Source organism: Fundulus heteroclitus, chromosome 2 (assembly GCF_011125445.2).
Source record: "Fundulus heteroclitus isolate FHET01 chromosome 2, MU-UCD_Fhet_4.1, whole genome shotgun sequence".
In the NCBI taxonomy this organism is placed as follows: Eukaryota; Metazoa; Chordata; class Actinopteri; order Cyprinodontiformes; family Fundulidae; genus Fundulus; species Fundulus heteroclitus.
This window is the reverse complement of record NC_046362.1, coordinates 29,019,936-29,039,782: the sequence shown is the minus strand read 5'-3', so window position 1 is coordinate 29,039,782 and position 19,847 is coordinate 29,019,936. Positions and strand designations below refer to the sequence as shown.

General features: G+C 39.0%; 1 protein-coding gene across 3 annotated transcripts in view; it reads left to right on the top strand.

Annotated features, from left to right (window-relative positions):
- The first annotated feature begins 565 nt into the window (after positions 1–565).
- Positions 566–19,847, top strand: part of wt1a (WT1 transcription factor a) — a 34,444-nt gene continuing 15,162 nt past the window's right edge. The window contains exons 1-4 of one of the 3 annotated variants that reach the window (XM_036152189.1): positions 566–1,423; positions 4,653–4,775; positions 10,235–10,337; positions 16,696–16,779. In XM_036152189.1, coding sequence (XP_036008082.1) covers positions 937–1,423; positions 4,653–4,775; positions 10,235–10,337; positions 16,696–16,779 — 797 coding nt within the window. In that variant the 5' untranslated portion in view covers positions 566–936. Of the gene's footprint in view, positions 1,424–4,652; positions 4,776–10,234; positions 10,338–16,695; positions 16,780–19,847 lie in introns of those variants that run through there. The other 2 variants (XM_036152195.1, XM_036152184.1) reach the window with 2 other exon arrangements.

The following is a 19,847-nucleotide window of genomic DNA, read 5'->3' as shown; positions in this document are numbered from 1 at the left end:
GCGGGTTAATTAAACTGTTACACCCTCCTCTTTTTGTTATTAGCAAACAAGTTTAAAATTTGAGTAAAATGTTTAGGTGAAATCTGCATTCACTTTGATTGTGAATTATATTTATTCATTTATTTAAGGGAGTTTGAGGCCTCAGAGTGTACTCTGCATGCATATTTTCAAACCCAAAAGTTTGAAATAATGTTTTTCTTAAAGAACGTTTAATTGTAAAATTTTTGAATGAAATTTTCCTGATTGCAAATTATTTTATTATAATAGGCAATCAATGCATGCTATAGACGTGTCTTTGGAAATGTATAGCAAAGTGTAGGTTGACGGGTTTAAAGGCATTAAGACCAGCATATTTATTTTTATATAATTAGAATATTTAAAAAAAAATGAGACTGATTAAAATATCTGTTGGTATTTAATTATGTAATTAAGTCTTTATTTTGTCTTTATGTATATGCGTGAAGGTGTGTGTGGACAGTAGATGAATGAAGTCAGAGGTTTCTGTCCCACATCACCTCCTGACTCCACCTCCTCCACCCTCCTCACACACTCAGCTCCTCCGGCGAAACAGTGGAGGGAAAAGAGGTCTACTCCTCCTCACTCCTCTTCCTTCATTCACAGAGTAACCTCTGAGCCGAGACCCTTCTCCTGCTTGGATGGACCCTCAGAGCTGTGAAACTCTTGTTTTTGCTGATGGCTCTGCATGGAAACTGAGGATCTGAGCTGATTGTTGTATCTCCTGCTGTGTGTGTGGGGGGGAAGCTGAGCCGCAGTGAGTTTGCCATGAACTTTAGTTGGACTTGAGGAGCTTCCAGAGCTGCTGTCTGGAGGGAAGATTTTTAGTCCCAGAAGGATTCAGGGGGGTGTCGTGTGAAAGGAGACAGGACTGATTTAAACATTGACTCCAGTTTTTCAAGCTTTCGCCCCTGGACCACGATGAGTTCAGACGTGCGTGACCTGAACTCCCTGCTGCCCTCGGTCCCACCGGGCCCCAGTCCTGGCTGCACGGCCCTGCCCGTCAGCACGGCCCCTCAGTGGGCTCCTGTCCTGGACTTCCACACCGCCGCCTCCCCGTACCCCTCTCTGGCTGCTCCCCACTCCTCTCTAGGGCCCCACTCCTTTATCAAACAGGAGCCAAGCTGGGGAGCCACAGGGGACCCCCACCACCACGACGCAGACCCCCACTGCGGCCTCAGTGCTTTCACCGTGCATTTCTCGGGTCAGTTCACGGGCACCGGGGCCTGCAGGTACGGGGCGGCTTTCGGGGCGCCCCCTCCTCCCGCTCCGGCGGCACCCAGCCAGCCTACGCCTGTGGCAGCCCCCCACCACCACCAGCCCCCCAGCAGGATGTTCAGCAACCCGTCGTACCTGAGCAGCTGTATGGACACCCGCCGGTATCCAGACCCGCACCCCCTTCTTACCTGTATCGTAAACCATACCCGGTCGGTGGTTACGGTATGAGGGATCCAGGATGCCCGTCATCCCCCACTTTAGATTATAGTTTAGCTTTATAGTTAGCATTTCTCTGATTAAAGCTGTCTCCTAAATAATATGAAGGGATTTGAATTAGTTAACGTCTGTCCCTTAGAGCCTGTACAGCTATGTTCTCTCCTTCAAAGCACAGCAAATTATCCAGACGTCCCATCCGAAAAACCTAAAACTTCAGTCCAGTCCGGAGAAAATCCAGGAAAAGTCTTTATTTCCACGGACGCATCATTGATCAAAGCATCATTTACTGAGGATCCACTTGTCGGTGTTAATGTTTGACCCTAATGAGAGTCTGTTTGAAATTTGCAGCCGTAAAGATTTTGCCCTGTGAGTTTTTTTCACCGCTTGAGAACATTTTACACACGGCGCTGTTTATGTTGAATTCATGTTTGTCTCTAGTTGCAAAAGTCACATAAAGTTTTTAATTTATTTTTTGGATTAACTGTTCATCTTCATTTGATAATCCTAGATTAGGTTCTCATAGATCTCCGCTTACACATTTTTGAGGTGAAACTGTGCAACATTAAAGTAAAAATTTAAAGTAGACTTGTTTTCCCCCACATCACGTACAGTTTTCCATATATTTGAACATTTTGGACATATCCAGATTTTATCTTTAAATTTTCCCAGAACCACATTTTATTACAGAAGTTGGAACAAAGAGCAGCTGAAAATTTGACAAATCCTAAATGATGTCCTTATAATTTTTTTTTTTTGTTTTTTGCGCGTGGACTTGCTCCATTTTGAGCACCTTTTTATTTAAAAACTCAATTTGCTCACAAAGCATCTCACAAACACTTGATTTAGCATTTAAAATTTACAGTCTCAGCATTTTAGAAGAGAATATAATATTTATAGTTATTAATGAAATAAATTGTGTCAATAATCCATAAATTAAAGCTAATCAAATTATTTAGAAAAATAATATAAGTGTCTAATCATAAAATTAATGAGTTAATCAGGTTTGTTGCCTAATCTTCAGGCCAATTTTCAATTTCAAACATTAATACAACCTTCCATATGTAATAATGGGATCCGGCCTGTCATTTCTTTTACTACATATTTGCTAGATGATTTTATTTCTAGACTTTATAGCTGAAATGTGGGTAAATAAATAAATGACAACGTCGTGTACACGAAATAATATCTCTATGTATGCTTTATTATGTATTTCTGTGTTGAAAGTGTACTCTAATTGATCCTGTCCTGCATATAGTTTCGTTATGTGGAATCAAACAGTGAAACAAGCATATTTCTGCTTGTTTGAGTAATTTACCAGGAGAAATTCCATATTTAAAAAAAAAAAAAAAAAAAAACAGGTAAAAATAGTTAGCGACTGGCAACATTTTCCATTCTTTCTGTCTCTTGATTTATGCGTCTATGGAAAACGGTAAAAAAAACAAGTGTAAGCTTTAAAAAAAAAATTTATGCTTCGTTAACTTTAAATCACAAATGTAAAGACAAAGAATCAATTGTAAAATGGAGATTTAAAAAAAGAAGAAAGCCAGGATTAGTTTGTCTAATTGCTCATTTAAGGGAGGGATTCTTTTGTGTTGATGCTCGGCTGCGTGATTCCTAATTCATCACCTCGACTATTAGAGTCTGGCATTTCTCACGTCTCACGGCGTATCCACATATCTCCCCGGAAGCTGGAACATTAGCACAAAAAAAAGCACAGGATTTTAGGACCAATATACTTTTCTTGAGTCATTTAAGCATTTAACTCATCAAACAACATCTTTCTAGATGTAAAGCACAAACAGGCGCATATTTACAATTAGTTTACATCGACCCACTCTTCAGTTTTAAAAAAAGAGTTAAACCTGACACATTTGCAAAGAGTTACCACGTTCGTTTTATCGCGACAGATACCCTTTTTTTCCTCCAGCTGTTGTCACCCAATCCCTGCTCCTCTCCACGCAGCGCCGGTATAATTAATCTGTTAGTGATTAGCCAGCAGATTAATTAGAAATAACATGCTTTCCAAGCAGATAATTCAGGAATAACATTATTATCAAAGAGCCAGGCCGACCCCCTAACCTGTTTTATCTGCACCCCGCTGTGGCTGGTTGAGCACAGGCAAACAAAGCAGCCAACAGCAGGGCCCGGGTCACACAGTAGAGCTCGTATCGTCGAAGGGTCACACCAGGAATCCATCACATCCGCATCTACTTTCTGCCTTGAAATCTTCGTCAGGAATGAAACAAATTTGGTCATCTGATGATGTTTAATGTTCATTATGGCAAATGAAATGGCCTACATCTGTTAAAAAAAGGAAAAGAAAGACAAGTCACCACAAAAGACGTGAAAAATGTTTGAAATCATAATTTTAGGTGTTATTTCCTACTGATTTTGAGGGGCATTCCATGGGGTTTTCCAGACTTTAGCTTTTCTAGTTGAACACAAACTGACCTCATGGCTTGCCACCTCAGTGCCGCACTTCAAGGAGGCAACAAAAAGTATCAGACTACATGCACACACATCAGCCACACACACACACACACACACACACACACACACGCACAGGCAGAAAAGTCAGGGGTGAGTGGAAGATAAATGGAAACGTTTAATGAGGATTTTTTTCTCTCTCTCTCTCTCTCTCGGTCCAACTCACCCACTGACTCAGAGAGTGAAAGTTGGTGAAAGTGGTGCTTTTTTAATTAATGAAGCATGCACGTGAGAGATAGTGTGTTTGTATCTGTGTGTCGGTGCGCGGGAGTGATTTATGGGAGCTGGCATTGCCCTTTCGGGGTCAGTCGGAGTCATGAGTCAGGCCTGGTTCAGGGTGTCAGGCACGGATCTTCCTTAACGCCAAGAACCAGTTTATGTAGATTCAATAAACCATTTTTTTATATATAAAACTAAACTTCATGAATGCACACAGTTTGGTCGAACATAAGCTGGTGCAGTTAAACCATTTATAGTTTGCAAAGGTGCATTAAGTCGTTGTTTGTAGAAATTGGGAAACTTAAAGACATGAAATGCATGAAATGAAAGCAACTGATGGATTTATCTGACGTGACATTTGTTCAAAAACACGCTACAACTTCACACATTTGCTCAAATCTGATATCAGCGTAAATCTGTCAGCTCTTTTCTCTGGTTACAGCGTTGAGAAAATGGCGTGTTCATTGTGTGTGTTGACTGCTTCTTCTCTGCTGTAGGTTACAGCACGGTGGCGTTCGATGGAGCCGGTAATTACGGGCACACTCCTACGCACCACAGCTCGCAGTTCTCCGGCCACTCCTTCAAGCACGAAGACGCTCTAACCCAGCCGAACACAATGGGTACGTGCACGTCTGATTGCGTAAGGACTACACTGTTACAGGAAAACACCAAGGCCTGCGTCTGAAACTTGACATTTATTCAGAGATTCATTTCACACGATTTTATTTGAGATCCGAAGCAGAAAAAGTCGGGTGGAGGAAATAAAGTTGTTTGGATTAATAGTTAATTGGCCTTAATTGGGGGCAATACGTTTGGGAAATACTTGACTCTGGTGAACACATCAATAAAAATAATTTCTAAGTTTTATAAACTTATAAGTTACATAAAGAAATATGACACTTCCCTTTAAGCGGTCACTTGCAATTAGACGTATAAAAAATATCCCATATCCTACGTCAGTATTTGTTTGTTATAATTCTTTTGTTTTGCATTGTACACAACATATATGTGTATTGTTTCTCTTTTTTTTTTAACAAAAAAGAAGAATTAATTTAGGAAATTTAGGAGGATTTTTAAACTTATCTTGCAACATATTATGTTAATTTTTAGTCCAGCATTATAGAGCTATGTCTGATAAAATAAAACATTTCGCTCCCATTATAAATACTTAATTTAAATTTATATGTACTCTTATAATTTTGTCACTGTCGCTGTATTAATTAAGATATTTGCTATCAACAGAACCTGTGAAGTTTGTTTGAAATGAAGCATATTTTGCAGGTTATTTGCTCTTTGGACCTTTACTGACTCATGACTCGAGCAACATTTGATCTGCTTTGATTAGATTTCCGCACTCCATTATGTGAATAGTGTCCCACTACCAAAAATAGTTTTATGTTGAAAGATTATAGATAGGGCTGTATAATTACAGTAAATATAATGTTTTGGAATTCAGATTTAATCAGTTTGTGTCAATCTTGGAAAAATTCTGCCATTTATCATTGTAGATCAGAAATGCATCTATTGTAGTTAAAGCAGATATTACTATGAATCTTTCAATGTCATTAGAAAATAAATTTAGATCTAAATGAGAAACTCAACTCCATCCAGAGTCGACACTGATTCATTCTCCTTTCTTTAAACAACAAGGCATCAGAGCCTGTTCTAATTACATCAGATATTGTTTGTGTACTTTGAGCCCCTGTGTGAGTGCAGGGCCGTGTATTTGGTAGCCTCTCGGCTCTCGCCCAGGGAGTGTCTTGTCCCATTTTCTGACGTCTATGCTGTGACCTTGCTTGTCGGAGGTATAAATCAGCCACATCCTGACTCACAAACTCCCTCGTCTCCTTCTCTCATCTCTTCTTTCATCCGCCCACAATCTTTGTAATCCCTCGCCTGTGCATGTTGTTAGTAAACATTTAAACGTGAGTGTCTGGTGGAGTCAAAGCTGTAATTTCTTACAAATTCTCTTCATTAATATACTCATTGGAAAACCAGGATGATTATAAGTCGATAAACGCTCAGGGAGCCTTTCACTAAGTTGCTACGGAAAAAGAAATGAGAAACCTCTTCATCCCAGATCCACCATTCTCCTGCGACATCCATTTTTCATAATGTCTATTGAACAATTTTCCAAAAAGGAAGCCAAACTTTGAATTTCTGAAGCACCGTGTTGGTCGCATCCGTTTTCAGAGGTTGTGGTTATTTATATTTTTTTTAGATGCACAAAATAGAAATAACCATAGTAGATGGCATCTACTATAAACTAAAATTAAGTAACAATTTTCAAAATAGAATCACAAAAGCTGAAAAAAAGCTAAACAGAAAAAAAAGATATGGAAGAACATCCGAAAATATGTTCGACAGATATGAAAGAGAAATCAGCTGTTTTTGCAGGATTTATTAGAGGTTTATTCATATTTTTACATTTTCAACATTATGCTTGTCTCAATCTAAAGTGGTTGCAGTGCCAACATTTATTTTCTGAATCTCAAACTGTGTTTATCTCTAATGCAGTTTGGGTTTTTGACTCATCTATTACATATTTGATGGTACAGATGACCCAATGGAGCCCTTTAAAAATAGTACAATTACTCTTTTAGTGCAGATTCAGAAGCTTAAATTTGTTTCTGTTAAGATTCAATGTTCTGCTTCAGTTGCCATCACAATGTACAGCCTTGTACATTTATTTTGTTTCACTTTATTTCATCTGTCCAAATTAATAATTCACAAATGTTCTTAGACCTTTGAAAATAAGTGTTAGCTTTTGTAAATAAACTGCATGTGTAATCAATGCTACAGTAATAATACAGTGTGTAACATCTGACCGCTGAGGAATTTTAAGTCTTGAGTTGAGACTAGTTTTACTTTTTAAATACTATATGTTTTTGACTGAATTTTGTTAATTGTAGTAAATTAACTTTAAAGGCTATGAATATGTAAGGTAATTAGTGGAACCGAACCACTTGGAGACATATACAGTACATCTAAGCTGTCTTTCTTGTCTTCTGGGTGATACAAAGCAGAAAACAGTAGTAAAATAAATTGGATAGTTCCCAACCCACTTTAAAATCATTTGATACAAGTCCATGGGAACAAACATTGAGAGTTCAACCTTGCTAATAATGAAAATGAACCAGCAAGATCCTGAGAGACAAGCTGTATACGAGCTTTAAACCTTTAGTTATATTGGATAATTTGTGTAGTCTACAAAACTAATGCATGTTCTCTTTGGGCAGTAAATAAAATATTCAACTCTTATTAATCTTCACCACATCTAACCCTAAGATCAATGCACCCCTAAGAATAAAATGCATAAATGAGTAAAGCTAATATTACCTCGCTTTTTGTCAAAACAAATGATAGCATGCTAGCTCATGAGCTAGCCTGACTCCTGGGTCCTTATCTAGTAATTGATGAGCAGTGGAAAGAACAACATCGTCTTTTTATTTGAATACGTAACTCTTTTACCCACACTTTATTTTTAACATTAAAAAAAACAAAGGAAAAACCCAAACTTGAAGTTTTAAAGTTAGCATCTTCGCAGCCTGAGGTATTGTTATTCAGGGTGCAAAAGGAAAATTATATAGCTCCCCAACAGTAGTTTGTTAGTAATATTTTTTGCTGACATTATGTTTTTTTAATGTTATGCTGCGCTCAAGATAAATTGTGATAAAACCAACTGACGTTTGCTCACATCTTCATCATAGCAAACTTTAGCGTGCAAGCTAACTTGCTAGTTACTTATAGTGAGTTTAATATATTCTCACATCCAACCGACCCTGTCTCAGGGTCGGTTGAGACCCTGAGACAGGGTCTCAACCGACTGATTACTAAAGGTAATCAGTTGAAACTGCCAAGTTAACATTTTGATTTGGAAAATTAGAGATTGCCAAGCCACCTCAACTTTAAAATCAAATATGGCTGCTGTGCCTTTAAATCCGGTGAACGTTGCATAAATTAGCTGTTCCCTAGTACTTCTGAAAGTTTTTATCTCAATAACTCCCTCACACACATTACAATATACAATATCTATGCGGGAACATGTTAAAAGGCATAAAATCTGAGGAAAGGCATTGTCATTGGCTTGTATTGCAAATATTGGGCTAGTCACTATATCCCTATCAAACTATTGGACATCTGTCTTGCATTCTGTGTAGGAAGATGCTCCGTTTTATGAAAATGACGTTCTGAATCGCCTTTCTAAAGCATTTTGCATCGCATACACAATTTGATCACCAACTAAATCAAGTTGCCTTGGATTTTTGGACCACCATCTACTGTCATATTCAATAAATTAGAATATTATTGAAAAGTTCACTTATTTCTGTAATACAATTCACTGAGGGAAACACATTATATATATATATATATATATATATATATATATATATATATATATATATATATATATATATATATATATATATAAATAATTACACCCAGACTTATGTCTTTTACGTAGTCTTGATCCATAAAGCTGATTCTCACTCTAAAGCTATTTTTTAATCAGAAAAATGACTGTCATCGCAATGCAAATTTAAATTTACCGAACATGAATGTATTGTAATACCCTGACAAGACAGAGAACCCGATATTTGAACCAGACACGCTTTGAAAGGTTTATTAATAATAAACAATATTTGGTGTGGGCAGGAAAATCTAATGCAGGAATAAACAGTAAAATGCTGTGATGATTACAGACTGCTCAGTGGGAGATGACTGGCATAAAGACTGAGGCTGGAATCGAGTCCAAAGTTCAAACATAGACAGAGTGAGAGGCAGACAGATCCAGAGGATCAGGCAAGGCAGGCAAAGGGCGATGAACGTCTACTCGCTCTAGACTTTCAATAATCTGTGGGAGGAGGATCTCAGGTGCAGCAAACCACACTTGTTGAAGAGTGTGAAAGGATCTTCTCTGTCAGTCGGGCCTGAACACGACATTTATACTGAACACAGGCCTGTCTGGTAAAGAATTTACCAATGTTCAAATGTTCAAATCCTGTACTAATGACTCAGTTATACTTAATATCATGCAAGCGCTCAGTCTACAATGATAAAGATTCATATACAGAGAGAATGCTCATAGCCACTCCATCTGCCCACTTTCTGATTAATCCACAAAGTCATTACTTGGCTGTTTAGGGGTAACTATAAACTGCGTACAGGGCACTGAAGTTTTATGAAAACAGAGAGAGACTCTGCTGTCGCCGCAAAGGTAACCCAATCCGGTCCTGACACAAATGCACACTTAGCTAGTTCACTTTATTAAAGACACAACTGGGTCCACAGTAACACATAAAAGGACAAAAGAAAGTAGACGATTTTAAACACACACAAAAAAAACAGACCCACATTTGTCACAGACATAACAGGACTTAAGGTTCTTTAAAATGTGATTTAATTTGTAATAGAACTCCAATGAAACATGAAAAACACAGATTCAAATGGTCTAATCGGTGGCTTTCAAACTTTTTCTCATCTGACTTGTGACTGAATAGTTAAAGTACAGAAACCAGTGCCAGTGGACCAAGGAAATACAGCAGATTGTAGAGGATGCTACACTTTTCCTATGCTTATCAAAAAAAAACAAACAAACAACAAAAGCTCGAAAAAAAAAAGAATATTGCTTGGAAATATTTCTGATTACATAAACATTAGTGATATGGAGACTATTCCATCGCTTTAACTGAGGTAAAACTATCATTTCAAGCTACGACTGCTGACCGAAGGCTGGCTACCTGAGCAGATAGCCTGAGTAACCAGCTAACATAGTTGCTATTAATGGGCAATTACCTGTCGTTTGTTTTTATGCATTACCAATATTTCTTCTGATACAAAGTTCATGTGACTAGCAAGCATACAATATGTACTAAAGTTTGAGGAGACCATTTCAAAACGCCTGATTCGGTACCAATGGCAACTTTGAGAACAACTGCTTCATTATGTTTGAGAAAGTAACGCAATTTTGGAAAATAATTGTAAATGTTAGGATGAGATATGTGAAATAAAACCTCTGAACGCGTGTTGTTATGTAATCTACATTGTGACTTTCTGTCCGTGTGTGTGTGTATCCCAGCTGAGCAGCAGTATCCCGTACCTCCTCCCGTTTATGGCTGCCACACACCTTCGGACAGCTGCACTAGCAGCCAGGCTCTGCTGCTGAGGAATCCCTACAACAGGTAACACACAAACGTTTGCTTGCTTTCTGCGCACCTACTACAGCACAAACACCCTCTCCAAAATATATTTTTGGAATAAACCAGCAACAACAACTGAAGCTGGAAGTGGTTTGTGGATCCATTGTTAATTGTTTCGGTCAAACAGCAGTAGTTCAGCGACAGGTAGCAGGATGTAGTTCTGAACAGGATGTTCACCTTCTGGACAGGTCTGCCTGCCACTGCGGCTTCCTTTTTCTCTTTTGTGCTGCTTCCCTGGGTTCCTTTTTTTTCTCTGTTCATTTACTGCTATATATCTTCAGGATAAAATAATATTTCTTTACAGTGTGAAAACTCTCAACTCTCTCCTGCACAGGCAAATTAGAAAAACAAACGTTCATCTACGGAATAAAAGTAATAGACATTTGTGATTTCCCTATTTCCATTTACAACTGGAGCTGTTTGGGAGGATTTCTTCTGTATTCCCACATCTTTTTTTATGTTTTAGGGTGTTTTATGATCTAAAAGTCTTCTTTAGTTGGTTTGATCAATTGTTGGATGACCTTTGGTGTTTTTTTTAATAAAGTGTATTCATTTTAGTTGATAATAATACTACAGTAGCGAGAAAAAAAGTCTGCACTGACATCAGTGGTTTTCAAAACAAGAGTAAATTTCAAAGAGATATTTTCCAACAAGCTGGATTCTGTTTTGTGAATATTTCAATCCCATTTTCATTTGCTGATACACCCCAGCTATTTTAACAGTTTTTCTCAAGGTAAACATGCACCAGCTTTTATTTATGTGCTCTTTGCCTTTTGGCTATTTGAAAATGTGGTCTTTTCTGTCAAAATATGAATAAGTTGAACTCTTGAGAATTACAAAAAGTTGGGTTCAGAAATTCAAAATATTTATTTGTACCATCTAACACTCAAACTATCAGAGTTTATACAGTGGCCATTTTTATTGTTATGACTGATGATGTTTCAGTAAGACCAAAGGTCTAATTATTAATGGCATTTTCTTTTCTTTTTTACTTTCCTTTCATAAGGAAATCTATTCAAATATTTTTTGCCAATTGAGAAAAAAGAAGAGTACTAAAGCTCTGGATATCTAAGTTTCAAATTTTTAAAAACCAGACTGATAGGCTGCTGTGTAGAAATTAACCCCGTCACCACTTCGTACTTATGTATCGTCGTTTCTTCAAGGCCTTCCCTCATTTCCCTCCCATAAACAAACCATTGTAGCTATGGTCTATTATTCCTTTCTTAGTAGTTATATATCGTTGTCATTTTGTAGCGACATCAGTCCTTTCACTGCAAGTCATTACAACTTACACATAGACTTTCAGAGTCTTTACACCATATTTCTGACGCAGCCAGAACTAAAAAAACCCAGACTGACTTAGCCCGTAAGTAGAGTTAAATAATTATAAAGATAATCAGTTCTCATGTGGACTTTAATTGTCTATTTATGAGGACTTTATGTTTCATCCTATTTCCATTGATTATGGTTCTGATCCCTGTTGGGTCTTATGAAACGTAACAGATTGTGGTTCCTGATCAAACCAAAGTAACTGTGCGACATTCTTTAGGTAGATATATTGTATTAGAGGGACACTTCCTCACAATAGACTATCGAAAGAATTAGAGAAGATTACTTTAAATCTTCGGTCCATAAAGCGGGTTTGAAATGTCCCCAAGCTGGACACAAATTGATGTATGATCGGTACAAAACGTCAGATAGCTGCATGACTGAAGCTGACTGAAAAATACAAAAAAAGTGAGATTAACTACATATTTCAATGTGTTTTAAATATACTAAGTAAAACAAATGACATGAAAATAATAAATTGATAAAACAAGCTTTCACCTTTATTGGAAAGCTGCAGTAAAAAGTTTTTTTTTCTCCATATAGGAATTGTATTTTCGTTTAGAATAATCTTTTTATCCACTGATAGTTTTTTTCCTAGCTAAGCTCAATCAAATCCTTATGTTCTTCCAGTTCCTTCCAGATCCAAAGGTTTCAGTGAAATATGCACATCTTCTGTCTGTATGTGCAGTCGGGATGTTATTTTTGCTAATTGTTCCACTATGATAACTCTGGCTGCAACCTCACACAGATTTAGAGCTGGAAAAAACACAAAAATACTATTACTTTTCAAGACAGTGAACTTTCAGTCTGTCCATGTCAAAGACGTAGTAACAAATGCAGTTGAATTAATAAAATGTACATTTTTATGAAGTCCACCTCCTCATCACACGCTCCCCAAACTGGTGTTTTGTCTCTAGATGAGAAATTCTTTACATGCCACTGAACCGGTGTTTTCTGGAAATGGAAAAAGGGGAGAAAAAAAAACAAACTTTAACCCACTGAGGGGATGAAAACTGAGGCTTCAGAGTGTGTTTCAAGGGAGAAAGACTGTCCTGACTCTTGGTCCGAGGTTGTCATAAACATAACTGATATCTATGCAACACACATATACACAAAAGGCTGGGAAGGCTCATGTGAGTGAAGTCAGTCGTCTAATCTTGCAGCCTGGTACCATCAGGCCTGTATTTACTCTCCGGGCCATCAGCTTGGAACAACATGAAGTGAAAACATGCCGAGGGCTTATTAATCCGAGCAGAGAGAGAGAAGAAGAGAGGCTCTCTGGCTTTTATCAAAGTAAGGAACAGAAGGAGAAGCCCTAGACTGAGCGGGATGTTCTGTTAATTAATAAACAACAATTTATTGGCAACTTACTCAAGCATTTTTTTGCAGTGACAAAAATGTTGTGTTTTGCCAACTTTGTGGTTTCGGTGGCAGCAACTCACCATCATTACAGCCAAGTGAACAGTTGTATAATATTCACTTCAAAGAGTTTTCTTCTTTTTAAAAGTTTGCATCATTATAGTCAAATCACAAGGCCATCTGATGATGTAAAAGAGTCCAACTCAAATCACTCTATTATTTTAATTAGCAGACTTGTCTTCGTGTATTAGCAATGGTTACCTCCAAAGAAAAGTGCAGCCATTATTGTTTTGTGCCAAAATGCCCTCAGATGCAGCCAACTGCTGCTGAAAAGTGGTCATCATCAAGAACTTCGCCAAGAGAAGTTAAGATAGAAGCCATCTCCTCCCGACCAGCAGGGAATCACAGAGTGGCATTACCACCAGCACAGAGCTTGCTCAAATGTGGCAGCAGGTGGGAGTGAGTAAACCTGCAACAAAGAAGGGTAAAAAAAAACTGGAATGAGAGATTGGAGGACTACTTTGGTGGAAAACTTCCTCTGAGTCCTCCTCCTGATTGTTTTTGGACATACTACATTTGTCCAGAGAAGAAACGATGAGATAAACCATGAGTCCTGTTTGGTGCAAACCACTCGACAAATTAACTTGATCCCCCAAATTTTCCCCCTGGTTTGGGGGTGAGTCTCTGCATCAAGCAGAGGAGTTTAAGTTTCTTGGTGTGATGGAGTGAGAGGTGGGCAGACAGGCTGGGTCTTTGTCAGCAGTAATTCGGGCGGGAAAGAATGAGCTGAGCCCAAAAGCAAAGTTCTCAATCTACTAGTGCGTCTACGTTCCAACCCTCACCTATGGTCATGACGTATAGATTATGACAGAAAGAATGAGATCCAGGATACAACCGGCCAAAATGAGCTTCCTCTGGAGGGTAGTCGGGCTCAGCCTTAGAGATAAGGTGAGCAGTTCTGTTATCGGGGGGAGCTCAAAGTAGAGCCGCTGCTTCTCTGCATCAGAAGGAGTCAGTTGAGTTGGTTTGGGGATCTCAACAAGATGCCCCCTTTGTGCCTCCTGTGGTTTTTTTTTTTTGGGTACATCCTATTGGGTGGAGACCCCAGGGACGACTCAGAACTTGCTGAAGGGATTATATTTCCCTTCTGGCTAGGGAACGCCCTGGGGTAACCTCAGAATGAGCTGCAGGATGTCGCATGGGAGAGGGATGTCTGAGTTTCTTTCCTGGACCTGTTGCCCCGATCTCGGATAAGTGGAACACAATGGATGGATGGATGGATGGATGGATGGATGGATGGATGGATGGATGGATGGATGGATGGATGGATGGATGGATGGATGGATGGATGGACAGATGAATGGATGGATGGACGGACTGACGGATGGATAGATAGATGGATGGATGGATGGGTGGATGGGTGGACGGATGGATGGATGGATGGATGGACGGATGGATGGATGAACTGATGGATGGATGGATGAATGGATGGATGCATGGACGGACGGACGGATGAATGGATGGATGCATGGACGGACGGACGGATGGATGGAAGGATGGATGGATGGATGGATGGATGGATGGATGGATGGATGGAAGGATGGAAGGATGGATGGATGAACTGATGGATGGATGGATGGATGAATGGATGGATGCATGGACGGACGGACTGATGGGTGGATGGATGAATGGATGGATGGACTGATGGATGAATGGATGGATGGATGGATGGATGCATGCATGGATGGACGGACGGACGGATGGGTGGACGGATGAATGGATGGATGGATGGATGGATGGACGGATGAATGGATGGACGGATGGATAAGTTGACAGATGAATGGACGGATGGATGGACAGACTGATGGATGGATGGACGGATGGATGAATGGATGGATGGATGGATGGATGGATGGACGGATTGATGGATGGATGGATGGATGGATGGATGGACGGATTGATGGATGGATGGATGGATGGATGGATGGACGGACTGATGGATGGATGGACAGATGGATGGATGGATGGATGGGTGGACGGATGGATGGATGGATGGATGGATGGGTGGACGGATGGATGGATGGATGGATGAATGGATGGACGGATGGATAAGTTGACAGATGGATGGATGGATGGATGGATGGATGGATGGATGGATGGATGGACTCCCATAAATAAAGAGTGTGATCAAAACCTCCTCGAAAACCAACTCCTTCCAACAATCCAGGCAGAATGTGGCTGATTTTCTTACTTCGTGGAGCATCGTGTCTCAAGGCAAAGAGGATAACAAAGTGGGTCGTGGGTAGGAACAGTGAAATTTTGGATCTTAATCCCAATAAGAAACGATGGACAGTTCTCACATGTCATGGGAAAGCAAAGGTCAAACTGAGATCAGCTCTAAGCATATTATAAAACATAAACAGGTAACCGTCAGTCAGGGTGGAGTCCAGACACTGATATCCATGATGTCAGAAAGAAGGACAGATCCTATGATCAGCCCCAGAAATATTGACTGTTTGCACTCATTTTATATACTAAAGGTTTACTTTAAAACTTCTGACTGTTTTTGTTATTTGCTCCCTATAATTATGTTACTGCCAAGACTGCATAATAGCGTATTGAAAAAGTTTTACATGGCTGGAAAAGGTTACGTTATTTAAATAGTAATTTAAATTTAATAATTATTGGAGCTATAATTAAAAAAAAGTTTGCTTTAAATAGGGTCCACAAATTTCCTGGCTGTCATTGCAACTCATGGATACTTGAGACAGCAAATGATGGAGATAGTTATTTTCACTTTTCAAATTAGATTAATTTGTCGACTCTTATTTTCACGTGTTACGTTTAGGAACCAAGAACTAAAAATAATTGTAGAATATGGCAGAACTGTAGTGAAACTGACTCATATCTTTGTTCAATAAAAACCATATATGTGGTAAATTGTGAGGTTTTATGAGCTTCATTCTAATTTCTTTGCCAAATGCAACAAACAGTCATTCAGATAAATAAGGAGTTAAGCGTGTTTTTGTAAAAACAAGGGTGGGGGAGGGGGCGATATTTATTCAGGGCAAAAAATGAAACAAAAAACATTAATAAAATCCTTAACAACTTTATAAAATACTTTTTTTTATACACGTGAGCAACTGAGAATAAAAATAGACCCATTATTATTTAAAAATGGCTTTGAATCATAACATTAAATCTTCTGCTCTGAGTCAGTTCCTGCAATATTTCAGCAGAAATACCTTCAGCATCTTCTGGCTGCATGCCTGCCTGCTGCTCTGTAAAATAATAGCTTCATAATGAGCGAGGTACCAGGCACCACTCTGCCTCCATTCCGCCTGCTCTGAACCTGGAAGTGCTGTAAACGGGCGACTGGAGGCTATAAATCCAGAATTTGGAAGAGATAGAAAGTATGAGCGCACATGTTTGGGGCCAGTCTGAGTGATGACCATGATGTCTGTGGTGTCCAAAAAAAAAAAAAAAAAAACAGGCTCGTATGCAAAAATTTTGAATTTCTTAGTGTCTAAGAGATCTTTTTATTTTTTTTATTTATTTTTTTTCAAGAGAGATATCAACGTCAAACGGCTTTAGCCTCCTGATAAATAGCAGCTCATGAGCTTTTCTTCTACGTTTTGTCTTTCCTTCACAGCGGTGACAATTTATATCAAATGACATCTCAGTTGGAGTGTGTGGCATGGAACCCTGTCAATACACTGGCATCCACCTTTAAGAGGTAGGAAATTGACCATTGCTTCCTTTTTTGAAAAAGCCAAAGTCAGTCAAGCCTGCGCTGGAAAAGCGAGCGGCCCTGTTGCACTAAGAAACCGACTGCAGTTTCAGTTTGGGCTTCATCTGAGTGTCTCTCAAAGTAAAAAAAAAATGTGGCCAACAGGTTCAGCAGTTGCCCTTTTTTTTTTAAATCTTAACATTTTTTCTTTGCCTTTACACCCTAACAGCAACAAGTGCAACCCAGACTCAATTGCTTGCTCATACGGCTTTATTAGCATCAAATACGTTTTCAGTAGTTTCAGAAATTTGCCCACCAAATTTCCAGGACTGTCAGGGTTGGAGGAAGTAAGTTTGAACTTCAGTTCAGCTCCGGTGTTGTGATGAGAAAATATGCTCAGTGGGATCTTTGATGCAGTCAAAATGGCTCTCTGCCCAGGGCGCCCTTCCCTTAGAGGGCAGCACAATCACTAAAAACAAAATGATGTCAGTGGCGCACTGTTAGAAAACATGGCCTGCACTGCGCCTGCGTAGTCTGTCAAAGGTCTCTTAAAGGTTTCTGTTCTTTACATACTATGAAATATTAATGTATTCATTTTCCAGTTGAAATTTATAAATTATTAGACTAAGAAACATTGGATGGATCATTCTACACCAAAGGTATCCAGCTTCAGTCTTCGAGCAGCGATGTCACGTGGCTTTTACTCTACATACCTCTTCCAACGCGCCTGAATACAGGAGCTGAATCCATTCCTCTGCTCCTCATAAAGTTCATGCAGAGGCCAATCCTTTCATTCAAGTGTGTTGGATCTACAGGTTGCAGGAGAGTGGCTGTTGAAGACTGGACAACACAGAACAGAGATTCTTTAAAGAGTAACTCACCCCAAAATCAACTTTTTGATTGACAATATTGCTGTGAATTTGTTTTCACATTTTCGTGTAAACTTGAAGCTGTCGTAGTGCTACCCTCTTAGAGTTGAACTGCAGCTATTACAGTTTAAGTTTTCTATTTATTCAAATGGCAAGTCAGACTCAGGAGTTGGAATCGCAGTTATTGAGAGCATTGATCAATATTGTTTAGCGTTTGTTACTGCTGTCTACGTCATCCCATGTGAGCAATAATGCCACTAGCATCATGTTACCACTCAAACACCGCCCACACCCTGTCCTCCACTGTCTCGGCAGCGCTGGCTTCAGCCGTTGGTCATTCAACGCCTTGAGCCAGAGGCTCGAACTGATAACACTCAGACCAGCTGGGCTCCACAAAGCCTCCCTTAACCGCCGGTGACGAGGGGGGCTAAAAGTCCTCTACCTCAAAAGGCAGATCAAGATGTCGCCTCGCTCCCCTCCATGTTTCAACATGTCACTTTCCCTCGTCCTGACCGCAGCTCCGCTTAACCCCCGCCACCTATCCCCACACTTAGCACTGCCCCTCTGGGTCTCTGGGCACTGCCGACTTTGCATTTAAAAATATATTCCCGGGGCGGGGTTTATGTCTTTACTTTAAGAAAGCTTGAAATTCCTTAATCTTGTAATCAATTTGTGAAAAAGGAAAAAAAGAGCCTCTTTTATACTTTTTAAATTAATGACCACATTAGGTTGAGTTATATTGTAATATAAGTGGTATGATGATAATTATAATAATCTTTATTTGCCTGGCAATGGAAATGTGTCTTTAGCTTCACAAGATAGGTAAAAACATAAAAGAATGAAAGGAGATCACTGACAAACAATATACACAACTTAAGTGGAAAAGTGTTTGCCCCTTAAATATTTCTTAGCCTAAACGTTTTGGATCATCCAGTTAATTTTATGATCAGATGAATATAACCTAAGTGATAAAGCTATTTAAACCCATCTGGTTCCCTTGAAGGAACACATCTCATCAAGAATTTGTTCTGATTGGTCTGATTGATCAGTTGTTGAGCTGAATCAAAAGTTGCTTTTGAGGAATGGAAACTTTTCGATCGTAAAATACATGCTTATGGTCGTTGTGCTGTAAACCTGTCAGGTTTAAGTCCAGATTACTCCAAATTTTTTAGCTAATTAAATATGGACATCCTGGTCTGTGTCTATATCTTGCTGTTATACCACTCCATATTTTCTCCGTTTGTGAGTAATGATTCTACTGTTGTTTGTCGGAGTCCTAAAATCTTACAAATGGCTTTGTAAAAATTTCCACACTGACGGATGTCACTGACTTGGTTTCTCATCTGTTTATAAATATTTTTATAATTTTTTTTAGATCTTTAGCACTGGCTTCATGTTGTCAGGCATTTTTTGTTTAAGTGATTTCTCGATTTTAATGACCAAGCAGTAATCAGGCTTCTCTGTGGCTAGTAAAGTTAAACTGAACTCTCCAAAAAGTGCAGTGAACTACAGCTGTTCATGATTTCACGAGGGGACAGTCACCTTTTCATATGGGGCCAGTTTTTGTCATCCTTTGAAGGGAATGAATGTTTAAATAATTATTATAAAGGCTGGAGATTAAAGCATCATTGGTTTAGAATAAAATCACTGTTAGGTGTGGTTACCTCTCCAGCAGAACAAGGGACACTGAACAAATAGGCAATTAAACTTCAGTGATTCCTCTTTTTTTTTAAACTGCTTTGGTGAAATAGTTTAAAACAAAAGGTGCCAGTGTTAAAACATCAGTTAAGGTGCTATACAATAAACTACTTGACCATAAATCCGCCAGTGGTCACTTGTTTCAGTGCTGGATTATTAAATCTGGTCGCTCTGGTCTAAATTTATTTTATTCTTCAGCAAAAGCATCGTAAAATTATTATCTTGTAAATAAATTACCAATATTTTTTGCTGCACATTTTTCTCCTGTCTTCTTGTTGTTGTCATCTGACATCCGCATGTTTGAGTGACATTCCTGTATTCCCGCCTGTACTTCTGAGCTGGCAGGAGGTATGATGGATTCATTTGATTGGATAAAAACGACACCAGAAGCACTGATTGGCCACAGGTGGAGCGAGCTGTGCCCAGAGGAGAACCCTCGACATAAAATATAAACCAAAAAAGGAAAAGAAATCATTAAAAATTAAAAGTCAGATATATTTACTAAGA